General features: G+C 39.8%; 1 protein-coding gene across 1 annotated transcript; it reads right to left on the reverse strand.

The window, feature by feature from the left end:
• Positions 1-1812: 1812 nt before the first annotated feature.
• Positions 1813-15508, reverse strand: NEURL3 (neuralized E3 ubiquitin protein ligase 3). Its single transcript, XM_077469539.1, has 4 exons — positions 15463-15508; positions 9395-9862; positions 7764-7820; positions 1813-3675 (listed from the first exon to the last, which is right to left on the reverse strand). The coding sequence occupies exons 1-4, from the start codon at positions 15491-15493 to the stop codon at positions 3341-3343; spliced, it is 891 nt and encodes a 296-aa protein (XP_077325665.1). The 5' UTR covers positions 15494-15508; the 3' UTR covers positions 1813-3340.
• Between the last annotated feature and the right edge of the window lie 4399 nt (positions 15509-19907).

Consider the following 19907-nt stretch of genomic DNA (forward strand, 5'->3'; position numbering starts at 1 on the left):
GTGTCATAGAATGGGGCATGTGTCTAAAAGACACATACTTCCTTCCAGCCCAGCTCTCTTAACAAGAAGGAGAAAACATGGGTTTATGGGTATAAGATTTACCATAATCCCATATTTTTCTTACACAGTTAAGAGGGAGAATGAGAATCTTCTACTGCTGAATGGGTACTGTTATAATCAAGCTAAATAATATATTAGTATGCTATATGTTATAACATAATATTTATTATTTATCTATTTACTGTGAAATTGCTGGTTTGAAGTTATAACTTCAAACTTCAGTAATTTGTCCGATATGCCACCTGCTTGAGTACAGATTTTACAAATATAGTAAATTACCTTAAAAACAATATGTAATAATTATTTGTAATCAATCCTTTGCCACCTATGCCAATTCTGATGCTTCTCTCCTACATGTAAACATCATAATTTTTTTTCTAGAAAATTACCCAGAACCCCCAAACATATATATATATATATATATATATATATATATATATATATATATATATATATATATATTATTTTAGCAGGAAACCCTAGAGTGATTAAAATGGTGGTTGTTGCAACTTTTAATGCTACACAGTACTTGTGTAGCAATTTTTCAAACGCGTTTAAAAAAAAAAAAAAAAAAAAAAAAAAAATTTTTATATATATATATATATATATATATATATATATATATATATATATATATATATATATATATATATATATATATATATATATAAATAAAACGCTAACGTTTGTGGAATGGCACCAAACTTCAGTACTTAAAAATCTCCATAGGCGCTGCTATTACATTTTTTTTACAGGTTACATGTTTACAGAGGAGGTCTATGCTAGAATTTTTGCTCTTGCTCCAACTCTCGCGGTGTATGTAACCTGTGTGTATCTGCCTCTGATACTAGCCAGTGCCTTACCAGCCACTAACCTCACCAAACGTCCCTGCTTTACAGTAGGTGTTGTTGGCGCCTCTTCATTTTAAAGGATGGCTGCATTAACACCACACGACAGGTAGGCACAGATATAGTCTCCAAAGCTAAAATGAAAACGTGTATACTTTGGCTTTTTATACAGGAGGATTTTTTTTATAGTCTTCTTACTACTGCCTTACTTTATACATAACTAAAGTTTAACAAACTAAAAATTTGAATGACTACATTCTATTACAAGAATAGAAGAATGCATTGCTTGTTTTTTCTTTTTTTTCTATTATAGTACTTTAAAATTGTAAAATCTTTGTTAGCAGCTAAGCCACATATACATTTTTTAAGCTGGAAAATGGCCTGTTTGATTAGGACAAACATGTACAAGCCTTCTAGTGCTGCTTTTGTCATTCTTAAGTCGGCCATGGACAGAATTTGGCTTGTTCAGCATCAACTGCCCAATTTCGATCCATCTATGGGCAGGCTGATTGTACTGAAGTCAATCTATCAATCAACTTCAGTACATCTAACCTGTCTGTTTGTTTTTCTTTTTATCACTGCCAGCGGCTATAGCCACCAGCAGTGATCATTGTACTCTGACAGCTGTGGAACCTCCCACTTCGTTTTTGTATTCTGACAGCAGGAGGTTTCCCAGCTGTCAGAATACATCAATACTGACTGTGTTGATGGAGGAATTGAGTAATTTTCTTGTGGTTGAAGGAAAGACTATTTCAAAATGTTTAGTCTTCTTTAGGCTTTTTTTGTTTTAATGTGTGTTTGCATACACTTTAGCCTACTAAATGCTGCTTGCTTATGATCGTCTAATGTGATTTCATTGTTCCCAAAAACTTTTTTGACCATAGGCACCCCAGTAATTCCACTATTTTACAGACTTAAAATAATCTTTATTAATGTCTGTTTTTTTTTTCATTTTGGCTTATAAAGATATATTAAATATAAAAGCAATACAAAGTATAAAAATGCATTTACATCTAGCTTAAACCTCTTCTTTAAAAATATTCACATTTAATGAAAACATTGATAATCCCTGAAGTGTGCTTTATATTCAAAATTTGTACCTCCAATACTACAGACTATTGATGGCTTCATTTAAGAATAATTTACAGCTAAGTCCCTTGAGTTCCACAAATCAGCAATAATTTATATAAATCTTTGTAAAGTTATATTACATATTACATTCTATGGAAATGTTTTGTTTTTTTTTTTTATAAGACCCAGGTACATATTTTTAATCAGGATTTCAGCTAGCAAATTTTCACAGTCAAAGTCATTTCTAATAGTTTAACCATAGAGACCCTGGAGGCAAACGTACAGGAGGCTTCCACAACCGCTCCTTAGAGAGTCTTTCTCTGAGTCTGGAGTCAATGAGGATGGCAAACGTGATCAACTTCTCCAGCTCAGTTGGTATATCTCGGGCTGCTATCTCATCCTTGATGGAATCCAAGAGACCATGAGAAAAATCAGCCATGTGGGCCTCATTGTTCCAAGTAACCTCTGCTGCCAGAGTAAGGAATTCAATGGCATAGTTGGACAAGCCAAACGTCAGGGAGCCGAAGATGAGCGTAGTAAAACAGCAAGCAGGATCTGGAGCCAGAAGGATAAGCCCCTGGTTTCGGTCACCCTTTCTTGGGCTGAGTCGTCCGTCGAGATACAGGCTCTAATCGACCCTGGAGCTGTAGGCCTGTTCATTGAGGCTGCCTTTGTATCAAAGCACTCGATTCCGCTGCAGCTGTGTGACACTCCACTTGCCATTAAGGCTCTTCATGGGAAACCCTTACAGCATGCTTTATTATACAGTGATTGATATTTAGTAGTTTTTTGCAACATTGTTTTTTTCTCTTGCAACGGCATCACATCACATCACAATTTTGCTTTTTAACTTTCTATTTAGAAAAAAAAAATTTTTAATGCATTTTAGCATGGCGAACCTGATGACAAGTACATGAAAGCTCCATTTTTGTTCTTCTTGGTCCAACTCCTTTTTATTCTGTGTACACTCTTTTTTGTGGCTCTCCATCTTTTCCCTTTTATTAACTTTTTTTTTCTTTTCTACATTCTTATACCTTCATTTACACTTACTTATACCTTCTTTTGTAAATACGTCTACCTTCTTTTCTACTTAATTCTGCCTTTTTTTTACGTTCCTCTACATACTTTTACTACTTAATTCTACATTCTTTTTTACATACTTCTACCTTCTTCACCCACAGTTAACATTGTCTCTTAAATATAACTTGGTACATGAACTTCTGCATAGTGAAGGTCTCATAAGGATATTCTAGTAGTCAAATGGATTAGCAACATAGAAAGACGTGCATAAAGTGAACCAATGATGTCCTTAGCTTGTAGGATAGTCTTTAAAGTGTCCTTTTGCCAAATACAGCATGAAATTAGATGGGTGCAAGGAGTTTGTTGGACAGCTGTAGTGTTTCAATGTTCTGTGACTGTACAATGGTTTGACGACACAATGGACAGAGATTGTTCTGACTTTTCATTTTCACAGTACACTGTTCACAGAAAAAGCTGTGCAAGCAGGGTAACAACAAAGTGTCCGCTAGTCTGTCTTGGCAGATTATACAGAGAGAATCACCCTCATAATACGGAGGGTACATTGATAATGAGTGAAAGTCTGTTGTAGTGGACTTGTGCAGACACTGGACCACTGAATCTGAAGTGTTGTCAAAAGTTGACAGTAATTTCTTCTTTGTACATGTTTCTGTGTGCTCTGTAGAAAAAATGTAAAGTAAACAGATTATTTATTAAATTATGAAATAAAAAGTAAAATCAGACAGGCTAGTGGGATGCACATGAGAGCAAATTCTAACAGTAGCATATAATTAACCTTATGTTATAGGTATCTCATGATGTCTGAGTGCCCAGGTACTATCACAAACATGGGATATTGGGTACCAGGACATAAAATTGTACAAAATGCTGTATCATTCACAAATACAGGCTTGTTGCTGTTTTTATTCTGTTTATATAACAGCAGCATATTCTTCAATGGCTTTATAAAATACATAGAACCATTAAAATTAGTTCTTGCTGCAGACAACTTTAAAAAGGTACTAAAGACAAAATGAAAAATGACATACAGGCATACCCCACTTTTAGGCCCCTTTCACACTGAGGCGCTTTTGCAGGTGCTAAAGTGCTAAAAATAGCACCTGCAAAGCGCACTGAAAGAGCCGCTCAGTGCACTCCACTGTGAAAGCCCTGAGGGCTTTCACACTGGAGCGATGCTTTTGCAGGACGGTCAAAAAAATCCTGCAAGCCGCATCTTTGGAGCGCTGTAGGAGCGGTGCATTTATCACTCCTAAAGCGCTCCTTTCCATTAAAAAAAATTGGGGCATCGCTCGAAACCCGCCTGCAAAGCGCCGCTGCAGCGGCACTTTGTGCGCGGTTCTAACCCTTTTTCGGCCGCTAGCGAGGGTTAAAACTGCCCCACTAACGGCCGATCAGCGCCGCTAAAACGACAGTAAAGCACCGCTTAATATAGCGCCAATTTAACGCCAGCTCGCTGAGCGCCCCAGTGTGAAAGGGGCCTTAAGGACAGAATGAGGTTTATTTACTAAATCTGGAAAGTGCAAAATCAGGCTCATGTCTACATAGAGACCAATGAGCTTCCAGGTTTTATTACCAAAGCTTAATTGAACATGCTGAGGTTAGAAGCTCGTTTGTTTCTATGCAGAAGCGAGCCTGATTCTGCACTTTCCAGCGATAGTAAATGAACCCCAATCTGTACTTAAAAGTGGGATATGCCTGTATATAATGCAATTTCTCACTAATATTAACATGACAGTTTGTTTGTCCCCCTTGTAGCATAGTTTTATTGTTAGTTCATCCTGTCAGTAAGTCAGTTATTTTTTTAATTCCTTTTAACCTACCAAGCTGTGCACCAAAAGAGGAAGTTACAGGGTTGATACAAACCATAACATAACTAAAATGAAAAACATTTGGGCTGGACTTTTAAGTTAATAGATGGAACTGAATTCCTTCATGTACATTTCTGTTTGGAGACAGTACATGAAGTTAATAATTAAAACAGTAACAGGAGCATGAAATGTACTAGGCCCAAATCCCAGGGGCCAGCCTCCCACTGGCACTGCATAATTTATGTTAGTTTAATCTCATGTGATTTGACAAATATTTGGCTGCGGGAGCTTTACAATGGTCTATTTATTAGTTATAGATAACAAATTGACCTAAAAAAGTGTAATCTAGAGTGAGGTTAATTAAATGTTTAAAAATGCACAATGAGAACCAGTCAGTGCTGTGCAAGAACATTTTTCTGTTTTTTTTTTCTCTCTCTCTCGCTATCAGATGCCCCCTCCCCCCCAAGTCACCTGAGAAAAGACATTCATGATGTTATCACATCACCATTTTTTATCTGTATGCATTTTTATTATACTGTATATATGTGTTTGATTTTAAAGGGCTGGAGAAGAAAACCTTGTCACCATGAACCACATGAGAGAGATTGGGCCCTATTATGTTTTGGAGTTCAGTTTCATCCCATATGATGCCCCCACTAATTATAGGTTTATGCAAATATTTTTTCATGATTCTAAAAATCATCCGAGGCTATAATGTTGCCAAATGTCCTGGAGCCCAGAATTATATTAATGACTAGGTTTTATTCATTAACTCGCTCTCAATAGATTGGGTGGAGAGGCGTTCTCAGGCGTGATCAGATACTATGAATACTTCAGAGAAGAGGTTAAAATATGTCATTGAGGAAGTAATTATAAAAGCCATTGCTTATGAGAGAAAACAGAAACTAGTCCGACCTACTAAACTATTGTTATAAATTATTTATATGCTAGAGATTTCCAATGATAGGGGAGGAATAGGGGAAACCAGATACTAAATTAGCAGGTAGTATTTTAGAAGGTATAGAGCAGGTAGAGCATGTGATTCAGGAAGAACACAGGCCATGTGTGGTGAACAGGAGAATTCCAGGTCAACAGCTTTCTTCACTAGAAAAAAAATGTTTACTGGAATTTATTCCTTGGGCTGCAGAGGACTCCTCCAATGCAACTGTCTAACTCAATGTTGCCAACCCCCCGAACTAATATTTACTGGCAGGACACCAACATTTACAAACAGCACCAATTTTTTAGTGCCAAAAAAACTCATGAAATTTACTGACAATGATGGATTTTTTACTGACCTTGCACAAGTACCTAAAATGGCTGTTTTCAATGCTAAACCGTGCACATATCAATATTTAAACTACAAACATGTAGTTAGAGCTATTAGCAATGTGTTTAAGTTAAACAAAAGTCAAGAAACTTATTTCTCCATTTGCATGGTCAGATTAATATAACCCAGCCAGCATATATCAGTGTACGGGCTTCCCCCTTACAGTGCAAGGGAACTCTGCAGATCATGATCTAAGGGGGAACTGTGATGTAAAAAGTGTGTGGGGGGGGGGGGGCTCTGGTCACCAGAGACCACCTTTTCTCAGAGTCCACTATATTGCCCTTTACACCAGAGTTCCCACTTACATCAGGGTCTGCAAAATTCTGCCTTGCGCTGTAGAAGGTGTGGATATGGTACAGAGGTGGTCAAAGAATGGGGGCATGGTACAGAGGTGGTCATGCAGATGGATACATGAGATAGCAAGACAGAGATTGTGAACAAACATCTTACATACCACTGCAATTCATGCCTGATAACTGCTGCCTATGGGCATCACAATAGATAGCAGCCACCAGCCAAGCAATGGATTGATAAATGCAGGTCAGGGGTTTGGTGGTGGGAGTCTCCAGAGTCCAGCAGCTAACGACGGATAATGCAGACAGGGACACAGTGCTGTGGTGGTGGGAATCCTGAGCTCCATAGTGCACTGCAGCGGCAGGCCGGGGTTTGGTCTCCTGCCCCATCTAGTGATGCAGTGCCGAGACACACCATGACGCTGTCCATTCAAAATGGCGCCAGGAGGCGCTATTACATCACTTACTGCTCATGCACCCAACCGGCTGGAAAAAGCCAAGTGTGTACGAGCCTGGCGGCCTTGGGAACAGCACATGCGCAGTGTAATGGTTGGCCCACAGCCATATTTTTTTTACGGGCACCGCTGCCCGTAACGGGCTTTAATGAGCAACCCGAAAATGGGATAAAATGTATGGGCTGCCCGTAAATTAACAGGCGGTTGGCAACACTGGTCTAACCTAAGTGGAATGTCTTCCTCTTACTATCTACCTACCATACTGCCTTGACCCCTCTATCCTCGTCTTCATCCCCCTCTTCACTCTATATGTTACAGTGCTATACGACCACCCAAACCATAATCTTTAGTCTCATCAGACGAAAATTGTGACACACACAGTTTCACCCTAAGAGAAATCGCGATTAGCACAACAACAAAAGCCCTAGCATATTTGTAATAAGTGGGCACCGCTCATTGAGTAGATAGTGGTGCACACTGACCCCTAGTAAGTCATTATAGCTACACAGGGATGTTTATCAAACTAACTTAATTGAAGCTAACAAATTCCATACTCCATTAAACTTTATGGCACCGGTATTAAAATGATGTTTATCTCTTTTTATGTGTTATGTGTTATTGAATGACATATTTGTGTACTGTACATTTTTCCTTTCTCAATACAATAAGATTGAATTAAAAATGTTTACTGAATCAAAGCTATAGTATCCAAACTTATCAAGGCAGACCAACAAACCATCTGTACTAAACACAAAAAATAAAAAACATAGATACACTCTTCTGGATCTTGGAGCATGATGTCATAATAAGAGATTTTTTAACATATACCAAGTCAGAAAGTTACAAAGAAGTGAGCTCACCTTTTTGGGGGTGCGGGTGGCAGCAACAATGAGATTCTGTCTGCTTTGATTGGCCATCTGTAACATAAAGATCATCAACATTAGCTTTACAATAATAAAAAAATAAATATCACTGTTAAAAGCCAAGTCAACCAAAAACCTGTTCATTCGTTTCATGTGCATACACCAACTTTAAGCGGTCTAGTCATAAAAAATTTGCTGTGCGATTAGAAACAGTATGGGGCCTAAGGTTTTGCAAATGCTGTGGCATTTTAACAGCATTTATTTTAATTTTTTTTTTATATATAAACAGACCCCTAAGGGTAACTATGAGCAAATTAAAAAATTACATATGGTATATGATAATACAGTTTGTCACTAGCACTAACAATGTCCAGCGATGTCCACTAGTGTCTCGGCCGTCCAGGACTCTCCCTCCTGATTGACTGAGACACAGCAGCAAAGCGTCATTGGCTCCCGCTGCTGTTAAGTCAGTTAGCCAGTCAGGAGAGAGAAGTGGCAGGGCCGAACCACAGCTCTATGTCTAAATGGACACTTGGAGCTGCGGCTGGGTTTGGGTGCCCACATAGCAAGCTGCTTGCTGTGGGGGCACTCAACAGGAGGCAGGGGCCAGGAGCACAGAAGAGGCACCCGAGTAGAGGAGGATCTGGGCTGCTCTGTGCAAATCCACTGCACAGAGTGGGTAAGTATAACATGTTTGTTATTAAAGAAAAAAAAATTTGACTTTACAATCACTTTAAGCTGTTACAGCTTTGGCAAAAAAGTTTAGACCATTTGAACAAAAGCTGACCTTTGTAAGCACCTGCTGGCAGTGGTATATGATTTGTTCCACTGTTATTAAATTGTATAACTATATAGTTATAATGTATAACCACAATCCTATAACTGACACATTTTCTGGTCAGCTTGGCCTGCTACATAAAGTAAAGCTATAATGGTTTTACTGGCAGAACCAACAGGTAATAAAACTATTTTTACGAGGGTGAAGTTGCTGCTGCATCAATGCTACCGACAGACAGCATTGTGTTTTATTTTCCAGTTTTCACAAATTACATTAATCATCTTTGGTATGCTAACAGCTCTAGCAAAAGTTGCAGTCATTGCAAAATGTTTCTATTCTTGCTTCATCTCTATTTGTTTTACAAAATATAGAAAGTAGTAGATGAATATTTGATTGGTACAGTAAGTCCCCTACATATGAACCTTCGAGTTGCAAACTTTCAAAGATGAGAACATGTGTTTGCACAGTTTTTTTTTTCTTTCAACCCAGCGGCCTGAAATAAAAAAAAAATGTACAAATCACCATACCAACACAAGCAATGTTGGTGCAGTGATCGCCCCAGCTGTGCCCTCCCCCCCCCCCCCCCAACAGAAAACACTAATCAGTGCTCGCAGCCTTTGTCTGCAAGCACTAATCTTTGTTGGACTTACGAACAAGTGGACATACGAATGAGCTCCCAGAACAGAACTAGTAGGGGACTTACTGTACTGCATTTGCTGTATAGCAGAATGGCCAGTCAGTGAGGGAAATATGTGTCACTCAGAGATACAAATAAAAAGATGATTGGGGATTCAGTATCAGTTTTGGCTGGATTGCTAATAAAATGTAAAGATCAAGTTAGACCACTCACTAATTAGTTGGATGGTCTTTGTCTTGCCATATACATCCAGCATGACCCAGACAGGAGTTTTTTTGGGAATTCCTGAGAAGAGCACTCTGGGTTGAGAATTCTGCCGTCCTTGACAGAGTGCCTGTCCCTTTTGGTTGATCCAGAAGTTCAGTTCAGCTCCCTTTTTACAAAGTGCCTCTGGTATACCTATGGCCCAGAATCCAGGATACACAATAATATCTGGGCAAGCGAAAGGTGGTAAGGAATTAGCATTGATCGTGTTGGGATTCACAGTGGTAAAGCCCACTCTAAGAGCACCATGCCAGCTTGACTCTTCTTCCAGAACTTTAATGCAGACTTTTTCTCTGGGTTGCAGTGGGCGATTGGAGAAGACCAGTCCATCATGGAAGCTGTAGGATCGACTTGCCTTGTGGAGACAGTGGTTCAGGGAGATATGAGACCCTTTGCAGTGTGGGTGAAAAGAGATCTCTGAAAGTAAAAACAAAATGATGAGTCAAAAAACTGTAGGTTATATAGCTCAGGGGTAGACAACCTGGGGCCCTCCCTCTGTTGTGGAACTACATTTCTGATGAGGTATTGCACGGCTGGCAGTTACAATTACTCCCAGAGGCGTGATGGAACTTGTAGTTCTGAAACAGCTGGAGGGCGCCAGGTTGCCTACCCCTGATATAGCTAACATGCTCTAAATGTGAGGAGAGCTAAGGGCTATTGCCCAAAGCAAAAAGGAGCAGGGAGAATAGAGTTCTTCAAGCTGTAGGCACCCTTAGCCTATAGAACACCATAACAAAATACAACAGGTTGTATTTCATTAGTAGTTTTAGGTTCTGACATTTTCTATAGCTTTTTAATCTGATTAGTATCATAATCATCATAAAACAGATAAACTCCCACGTTTATTAGGGTATCACTAAAATATAAAGTACAGAGGAACCAATGTAATCAGCAGAGCAGGTGTCTTTGTAGGTTTTATTATTTGTAGGTCTAGTGTATGGGATTCAGTTAACAGTTTTTTCTTTGGGTGTAGTTATATGGCAGGAAGAGATAAGTTGCAGTAAACCTATGATAAAAATGTCACTCTAATAACTTTATATGAATAGAAATAAGTTTCAAAGTTTCAGTTTCCTCCTAGTTCTAAATCGTGTCCGGTTACATTAGGCAGGTGTTCTTAATATGAGTAATTCTGTTACATATTAACTAAAAATGTCCAGCTGCCAGATTCTTAGCTAAGCTATTGTGTATTATATGGTTAACCCTATTTATTGTACATTGCAACGTACATCCTCACATGGTGTATAACCATATATAATGTACCTTTGGTCATATAGCAGACTTAAAGCGCCAACATTCTCTGTCAAAGGGTGGAATCAGGTTCTAATGCATTTGAGCGAATTCTTTTTTTTTTCATCTTTTCCAATTCTGTATAATGACCAATTCCTTTAAGCTGCTCTAGAATGGCAGTTATAACATATCATGGGCTACTTTGTGCACATTACAGCTTTATAAATAAGCCCTGGTGTTCACTTATGAAACTCAAGCCATTCAATGTATTCCAGAGCCTCATATTTCTTGCACAACATTTCTGTATTTTATACCTTCTCCAGACAAGGGTTGCAATTTTCACTTAAAAAAATAAATGACTGGATGAAGGGGACATTTAAAAAGAAAAAGTAACCTCATGGCCTCTCCATTAGTGAACCTTTACTCAACCTTCCTTGGACCTCACTCACACAGGACATACTATACCGTACACCCATATAGGACTGTGTTTGCCCACACAGGGATGTACAGGTGTTCTGTTCATCCCCATGCAGACAGTCCCATTGATGTGAGTTTGGGAACAGCACCCACTTGCACACAGATGTCATATTGGGGAACAGAGGTTGTCTCTGTGCACGCGCTCTGTCCCAACTGACATCAATGGGACTGCCTGAATGGGGATAAACAGAACACCTGTGCATCCTGGTCAGAGAAAATACAGCCCTGCACAAGTGTACAGTATAGTACAGCCTGTGCGAATGAGGCCTAGCTAGCCATACATGTTTCCTTTTCTCTCAGCCCTTCTCTCTCCATACAAGGCTATGGCAACACAAAAGATGCTGAAGCAAGTCAACTGCACCTGCAATAAATTCTGAATAATCTCAGAAGCCTCTCAAACTTCTGTTAAAAACATGCTGCTTGAAGTTCCATCAACGCAGGACTTAAAACTCAACTGAATTTACAATTTGTTTCCTTTAGAATGTTACCACAGCCTTCCAAAGAGAAGAAAAACCTGCCCCATGCCAGTTGTACAAAAGGACCCTTGCTCTCTCTGAGGAAGCAGTGGACTCTTTACAGAAGTTCTACACACCCTCTGTGAAATCAGACCTACAATTTGGAAGCAGCTGATTAGAAATCTTTAGCTCTGACTCAGTAGAGGTTGTGTCCAACCTCTTCAGAGAGATCACTTGCCATGGTTATGCAGTGATCTTCCTGTTTGCTTACTTCCCCTCATGTGTTCAGTCTAAAGGCCCGTACACACGGTCGGACTTTTTGACAACAAACATGCAAATTAGCTGTTTTGGAGCAACATCCGACTGTGTGTACGCTCCATCGGACAAACTTTTTCTGTTTTCATCGGACTTTTGTTGGCTGTGCGAACGGACAAACTTTCTGGCAACAAAAGTCCGATGGAGCAAAGTCCGACCGTGTGTATGCAAAAGCATCGGACTTTTGTACAAGGTACAAACACGCATGCTCAGAACCAATGCAAAAGATCAGACTACAATACAGAAGTTCACCAAAGGTGGCGCTGGAGTCATTGAACGTCCTCTTTTGAAGCGGAGTCAGTACGTTGTGACGTCATTACGTTCGTGTTTGTTGTCAAAAAGTCCGACCGTGTGTATGCAATACAAACTTGTGGACCACGCCCTTTGTACAAAAGTCCACGGAAAAGTTTATACAAAGTCCGACCGTGTGTATGAGGCTTTAGAGGCCAGCCACTTCTACTTGGTGGTTTTTATAACCTCTCCTCTAAGCATGGCTCCACCCCAGGCCCTATCAGGGAACCTTATATTAACCTGTGCACTGCAAGCCAACAGGGCTGATCAACCATTGTGTATTCCTTTGTTTGTTAGCTTCCTGTTACCTGCCGTGTGCTCTTCTGTTGTTCCGTTACCAACTCTGGCGTGTCTTTGACTATCCCTGTTTGCCTGTGATCCTGACCTTTTGGCGTGTCCCTGACTATTCCTGTCTGCTTGTGGCCCCGACCTTGGCTTTGTCCCTCACCATCCCTATCCTCCTGTTGCCTACTGCGGCTGTGAGCTGGGGGACCCTGGGGGTTGCGACCTGGAGCCAGTTGCAGCCAAGTCCATCCTCACCACTCGAGGCTCTGGTGAACACCTGCTGGCTCTTAGACTCTGCGCCCCAGGGAATCTTACGCTCTAACCCCGGTGGGACCTGTCTCCCATCCGCAGCAGTCAGCCGTAGGGTCCACAACCTTGCGGTGCACTCCTGATCACTACGGTGTGCATCTGTCACCTCGCCTCAAGGTGACCTGACATCACTGCTTCCACACAGAGGGCAATTATCCTTCTCTGAATCATGGTGGCAGGGGACAGGTATTTCCACTCTGTAGAAATGTGGTAATGAAAACAAGCTGTGAGTTCAGTTGGGTTTCAGGGCCTGTGTTGATGGGCTTTGAGCAAATGCAGCATGTTTTACATCAATTTAGGAGGCTTTTAGGAGTATTCAGAATTAAATTCTTCATTTATTAATTCATTTAAAGTGGAATGTGTAGCGAGGGAGGGGAAGTGATATCATTTGAACACTTGACGCTGCCCTAAGAGCTGACGAAAATAAAGTCACATGGGGTGGCTTGAAAAAAGTGAACAGCTTCCCAATAGGTAACTGGCAATTGATAGTGTGGGTGACAAGGCAGCAGCCAGAGGATTGGTTGCTATTGCGTTGCCAACTTGCCACTGACAATAGGCAGGTTCATGGAAATGGCAGGCTTAGCTAAGTATTTGAAAAGATGGAAAGCTTTAGCACACAGGAGAAGGAGATCATTTTAAATAAATCATCACAAAGAAATAATGGGGTTTATTGACAGATTAAAGCTGGCTATACATGTTACAATTTGATTGTACAATCGCACCTGTTTAGATACTGATACATTTAAAGAAAAATGTTTACAGAGCTTGCATAGTCAGTCGGTTACAGATTATGGTGTACATCAACAGAAATCTGAAAAAAATCATTGCATATCATCTTTTAATTTTTTTTTTTTTTTGGGGAACTTCCCTTTGGATGAGAAATAGCATTGTCGCTAATAATTAGAATGCTGTTGTAGCAATTGTTTCTCAGTAGATGACAAGTAGCTTGAAAATGTCTGCCATTGAATTACTTAACTAGTTAGATTGTGTCTGGCATTAAAGAAAGCCTGTCATGAGGGAAACGTGGAGATGAGGCTGCTATTGCTAAGCTCTCCTTCTGAAAATGCTATTTGATTGGCTGCTGTACTGGCAGAGGGCTTCCATACTCCAGATAAGGACTTTTTTTGCCTTTTTGAAAAAGGCAGAAATTGTTCAGAGAAACAACAATGGTTTAAAGCAATCGGTGCAATTAAAGATACTCTTTGAATAAGTGTTATCGTTTGTTGTACTTTGCACTTTGTTTTAATAAATAAGCCTATACATATTATGTCATACTTACCTTTCTCACAGTAGGTTTACAATTCTGCCTGTCAGCAAACAATCTGGGGTTGGTTTACAAAAGGTGTACACATTGTTCACTTATGAAAGTATATGCTCCCTTTCTAAAGTGAATGCTCACTATATCTGGTCTCCCACAGTACACAGAACGTGGTAATGCAATTATTTTTGTAAATATAAACTGCTAAATACCTTTTCTCATCAGCAGTATACAGTGGAACCTTGGATTATGAGCATAATCAGTTCCAGGAGAATGCTTGTAATCCAAAGCACTTGCATATCAAAGCGAGTTTCCCCATAGAAGTCAATGGAAACGAAGATAATTTGTTCTGCATTGACTTCTATTGCATGCAATACCACATGTGGCCAGAGGTGGGGGGTGTGCCGAAGAGCCCCGGAAATACCCGGGTCTTTCCGAGTATTTTCAAGTGATTCCGAGTATTTCCGAACGGCTCCGAACCATTCCTAGTGTCACCGGCACCCCCGCACCTCTGGCCAAATCCGGTACTGCACACCACATTAGCTTGAATTCTGCTAATTTTGAGAGACAACACTCACAAACTATTTTAAAAAAAGTTGCTCGTCTTTCAAAACGCTCGTTAACCGCGTTACTCGTTAACCAAGGTTCCACTGTAATAGCAGTTATGCATCCTCCCAACGAAAAACGAACCTCCCTAGCAATACACACCAAACTGATCATGTGCAGCCTGACTCCATAGACTCTGTGTTATTAGGAAATTATTAGGGGGCAGTGGAAAGAGGGGACAATTAGAGAAGACAGGATCAAACAGCCTTTTTTTTTTTACACAATGCAAAGGATTAACCACAGTGAGTATAAAAAGCATGCTTTACTGCATATACAGACTGATTTTCAGTAAACTCCAATGCACCAAATGAAATGTATTACTTCTATAACATCAGACCAACTCCTATGATGATTATATTGATGTCCTGCTGGAATGGTGCAAAGTTTTATTTAACGTTGTTAAATGTATGTATTATTTTTTTTATAAATTCTTTGTTATTAGCAAAACAGGACTAATTCCTAGTTTTAAGTAGTTTGTTGTATGTAGTTGTATGTACAACACTGTGGAAAAATGCGTTATATGATGAATACATACATAATTGAAAAAAAATAAATGAAAAAAAATCTAACAATAGAAAGAAGCTTAGCAGATTGTAGTGATTGTTTCCTGTTTTGCACAAAGAATGTAATAGCAGCCTCAACCAATTTGTGTTAAAAATGAATGTCATAGTCCTGTCTTTGTCTCTATCACATGCTCTCTCCTGTCTCCTCTTTTTTATTTCTCTCCCTATATTTAGGTGTACATTTATACACAGGCAAACACATGAACATATATTTTATATATCACAACTCACCCTCTTTCGCTGAGCTGCCGGTTAGCCCCATGATGTGTGTAGTTGGAAAGTGTACACATACCCATGTGCATAAGTTTATATTCAGCAGAGGGCTGGCCCACAACGGGGCTTTCCCTTTAAATACTACACCTACTTTTTTTTTTTTCTCTCTTCTGCATACTGGAATTTCCGTAACAAGGAAATAAAGCCAAACATAAAAAGATTTCAAAAGCATGACTGAATAGCACAATAAAAAAGAGTGAAGTGTATTGAGGAAAGGTGGCTAAACAGTGCATGAATCAATAAGCAGACAGCTGAACAGAATACCTACATGTATTCCTGTTCTGCTGTATCCAAACAATTTTTTTTAACTAATAGCTATTAGCTGCTATCACCAAAATTGTGCTTCACATAAACAACACTAATAAATAGGCACAGAGTTCCCTCTTCCCATGAATATAAGCTCTACGAGCAGGGCCCACCTGTACCTTTTGTATTGAACTGTACTGTAATTGTGTTGCCCCCCCCTATACATTGTAAAGCGCTGTGTAAACTGTTGGCGCTATATAAATTGTGTATAATAATATAATAATGGTACTGAAACTGTCAACCGATAATCATATATCAATATGTGCTACAAAGAAAAATAAACCAATATAAATATGCACACATATAAATCCCTAACAAACTTCCATTGAGTAATATATTAATTAATACAAATGATTTAATGAAAATATTCTCTATTACATTGTGAATAAAAATATCACAAAATGCTCTGAGATATAATAAAGTCAAAATAGTCCAATAAGTGCAAACAGGCAGAGTTGGGAGGATAACCAAGGCAGACAGTTCAGCCTGTATTGAAGGAGCTGTCAGACCTGGACACAGTCAATACTGAAAGCTGTGATTTTTTTTTGCCTGGTATACATGTGAGTGTATACCAGGCAATTTATCTATATTGAGGGAATAAACAGATACATTGAGAGCACTGTGGTCTACTCTATTCTCTTTGCATAAGTGGCACTACTTTCATCTAATAAAGCCGTTCAAGAAAGAGGGAAGCAAAGTGACCGTTAAAGGCTATTTATGCTCGATTGACCTCCTATGATGTAGAGGTCCATTCTACCATATGAGAGCATTAGTAAGAGTAAGTGGCGTAGATTTGAAGAGGACAAAAGGAAGAGTGGTTTGCACGCACACTGAAAGATTGGATTTTTTTCACTGAAGTTGTTGGACTATATTTATATTGATCTATTTTCTTTTGTAGCGCATATTGATATATGATCACTGGTTGACGGTTACAGTATAGGATTATTTATTAGACAACTGAACAGGTTTAGAGATGCAGCACTAAATATTGTGAACACTGACCCATAAAATGGCAATCAACTGAACTGTGGTAATGCTGATCCCAATTATACCTACTGCAAACAGGTTTAATAGTAATGGCTTTCACTAACCCCCTCCAAAAACTGTCCTTGTGTGCACACTATGCATGTAACCCCAATAGTGGGTGAGGCATATCCATTCCTGACAAAGGAGTACCCCTGAAGGTGGCTATAAAGTATTGGCACCTAATTGTCAGTGTTAACTGGCTTTTGTTGGGGCCCTTCTGTAAGATGGTGCACGTAAAGCTGTCTCCTTTAAGAGTGAGTAATGAATGGCTGATAGGCTGCTAACTCTCTGTTGTGTTAACTGTGTATAGCAATGGATTAGGTTTTGAATTTCCACTCACAACTCCTGGCAGGCGACAGGTCCGGTCTCATATAATGTCAGCTGTTCCAGAAGTCCCAGTCCTTACAATAAGTTCCTTAATGCCTCTCCCTGACTCTAGGTACACATGGCAACAAGTCCCTCCAGCTTTGGGTTACAGTACAACAGGAGAACTCTTATGCCGCGTACACACAATTGAGCATTCTGACAACAAAATCCATGGGATTTTTTCCGACGGATGTTGGCTCAAACTTGTCTTACATACACATGGTCACACAATGTTGTTGGAAATTCCGAATGTCAAGAACGCGATGACATACGACGAGCCAAGAAAATTAAAGCTCAATAGCTAGTGCGGCTCTTCTGCTTGATTCAGAGCATGCGTAGAACTTTGTGCTTCGGAATTGTGTACACACGATTGGAATTTCCGACAACGGATTTTGTTGTCAGAAAATTTTGAGATCCAGATCTCAAATTTTGTGTGTTGGAAATTCCGATGGAAAATGTTCAGATGGAGCCTACACAAGGTCAGAATTTCCATCAAAAAGCTCCCACTAAACATTTTCCGTCGGAAAATCCGACCGTGTGTATGCGGAATTAGTATCTCAGTCCTATAGTCCCTGGTAGGCACAGACATCCCAGCAATGGGTCTGAACTGTTTCAGGTCCCCACACACACACACACACAAGTGGCTCACAGTGGCTCTTAGCGCTCTGGTGTGTGTGGATGCAGACACTCCAGGTAGCAGGCCCTCACTCTCTTCCTTCTCTCTTGAGCCAGGGAATTGTGGACATCATAGTTCTACAGTCATTCACTTGTGTTGTGCAGCACTCCATGTGGACCACAATTACCAGTGTCCTCATTGGCTGTTATCTCCTCTGCCTGTCACTAATTGGCTCAGGTCCATGGCTTCCAGGAGGGAGGGGGAAGGAGTGAGCAGGGGAGTTGGGGAGCAGGCCACAGCCAGCAATGGTAAAAAAAAGGAGAGTGGGCACAGACACCTACAACACCATCTGTCTCATGTGGCCGGCAGAACAGTAATTACCAACCTGCACCATTTCTACTGCATGGTGCAGGTTGGTAACTATAAAAGGCAGGGATGCTTGAAGTTGTTATATTATTGGCTATGAGTTTATGCTTACAGTGCTCTGACCCCTTTATATTACATATTGATTTGTTTTGTGTTTTTGGGAGATCCACCTGGTTACGTGCATAAATAATTATTTTTACACGCTGGTGCTGTCCACCTTCTTAAACATTGTACTTTTCCCATTGTAGATTTGCATGACTTGATTTTGATCTCCAGCTGTGTCTGCCTCATATTGGCACTACATGTCCATACTCTCAATAGTAGCTATTTTAGCAAATAAGATTTGGCAAATCTGCGAGATAGAGTAGGGACTGGCCAGAGAGGGATCACTTTGAAGGTGGGCAGCTTGAACATGTAATATATTATAAGAATCCCTATTATATAAGCAAGGCTTTGCTATAGATAAGGAGATGTTGCCACTTATTAACCCTTTTCTCATGTGTTGTAAATTAAGCTATTTAGGACCTGAACACTCATATCCCCATTTCTACTAGACAGGTGCGGTTTGTTTTGTTCCGAATTAATATTCAGACAAATTTTTCATCATTCGGAAATTTGGATATATCCGAATAACCGAATTACAATATAAACAAATTTTACCGAATGACGTAACGAAATTCGTCCACATTTTGGAAATTCGGACTGAAATTCTAAATCAAATTTTACAATGAACTCCAGTCGAATTCTCACTGCAATAGCCACTCGCAGCTGGATTGTTTAACTGTTGGATAAATCCTTGACTTTGGATCTAGCAGCCAACAAGTAATTCTAGTTTTGCAAAGTCTCTCACACAGACTTGGTTGAAAAACTTAGTTGTAACCGGAAGGATAGAGGTAGGAACTTTTCTTAATGTACCAGAATCTTGCAGCGGTGATACCGTAAGAAATGTGGATTCAATCAATGTCCATGGCAGCTCAGCTTCCAGGCTCTTACCGAGCAGCCAGCCTTGTGTGTGGCTCTCTTACTGAAGAGTCTTCCCCTGGTTGCATGTAGAGTTGCTGGGCCTCTCCAAACCGGAGACGGCACCGGAACACCTTAGAATCCTCCTTCCATTACTGTGCCTCGAACTAGACAGTTCTGAGGCTCGTAAACGGATGGATCCGCACCCTAGGCCATGAGGGCCCCCGGGGGCTGGTCAGGAGGCCCAGGACTATGGAGTCAGCAACAACTTCTGGACCGGAACCCTGAACCACGTGACTTCAGCACCTTAAGTACCCTCTCCCAGAATACACAGCGAGACAAACGCCCATTGATTGGCTCCGAAAGAGAGATTGGTACTCAATGCGTCATGTGTAATTAGAGTAATTAGAGATATAAAAATAATGCTGTTTTTGTTAAGCCAACAGTGATTTAAAAAGTCATTGTAATCAGTTAATGAAGATTTTTCTTTGGTTTGTTCACTTTGCTGCATTTGAATCGAAAATATAACATTTTCGTTTTGACCGATTCAAAAATGTATCGATTTGATTGTTTAGAATCGAAAAAATTTGTAAATTCGAAAAAAAAAAATCGAAAATTCCGAATATGAATTCTGAAAAACGAATTGAATGAATCAACCAAATTTAACGAAACTAAATAACTAGATTAACTAATCAAAACAACACTCATATTTTTATCATTCACATGTCTAATTTCTACTGCATGGACAGGTTTGTAACTATAA

Source organism: Lithobates pipiens, unplaced genomic scaffold, assembly GCF_037356315.1.
Source record: "Lithobates pipiens isolate NorthernLeopardFrog02 unplaced genomic scaffold, aLitPip1_a1.2 Scaffold_8, whole genome shotgun sequence".
Lineage (NCBI taxonomy): Eukaryota > Metazoa > Chordata > Amphibia > Anura > Ranidae > Lithobates > Lithobates pipiens.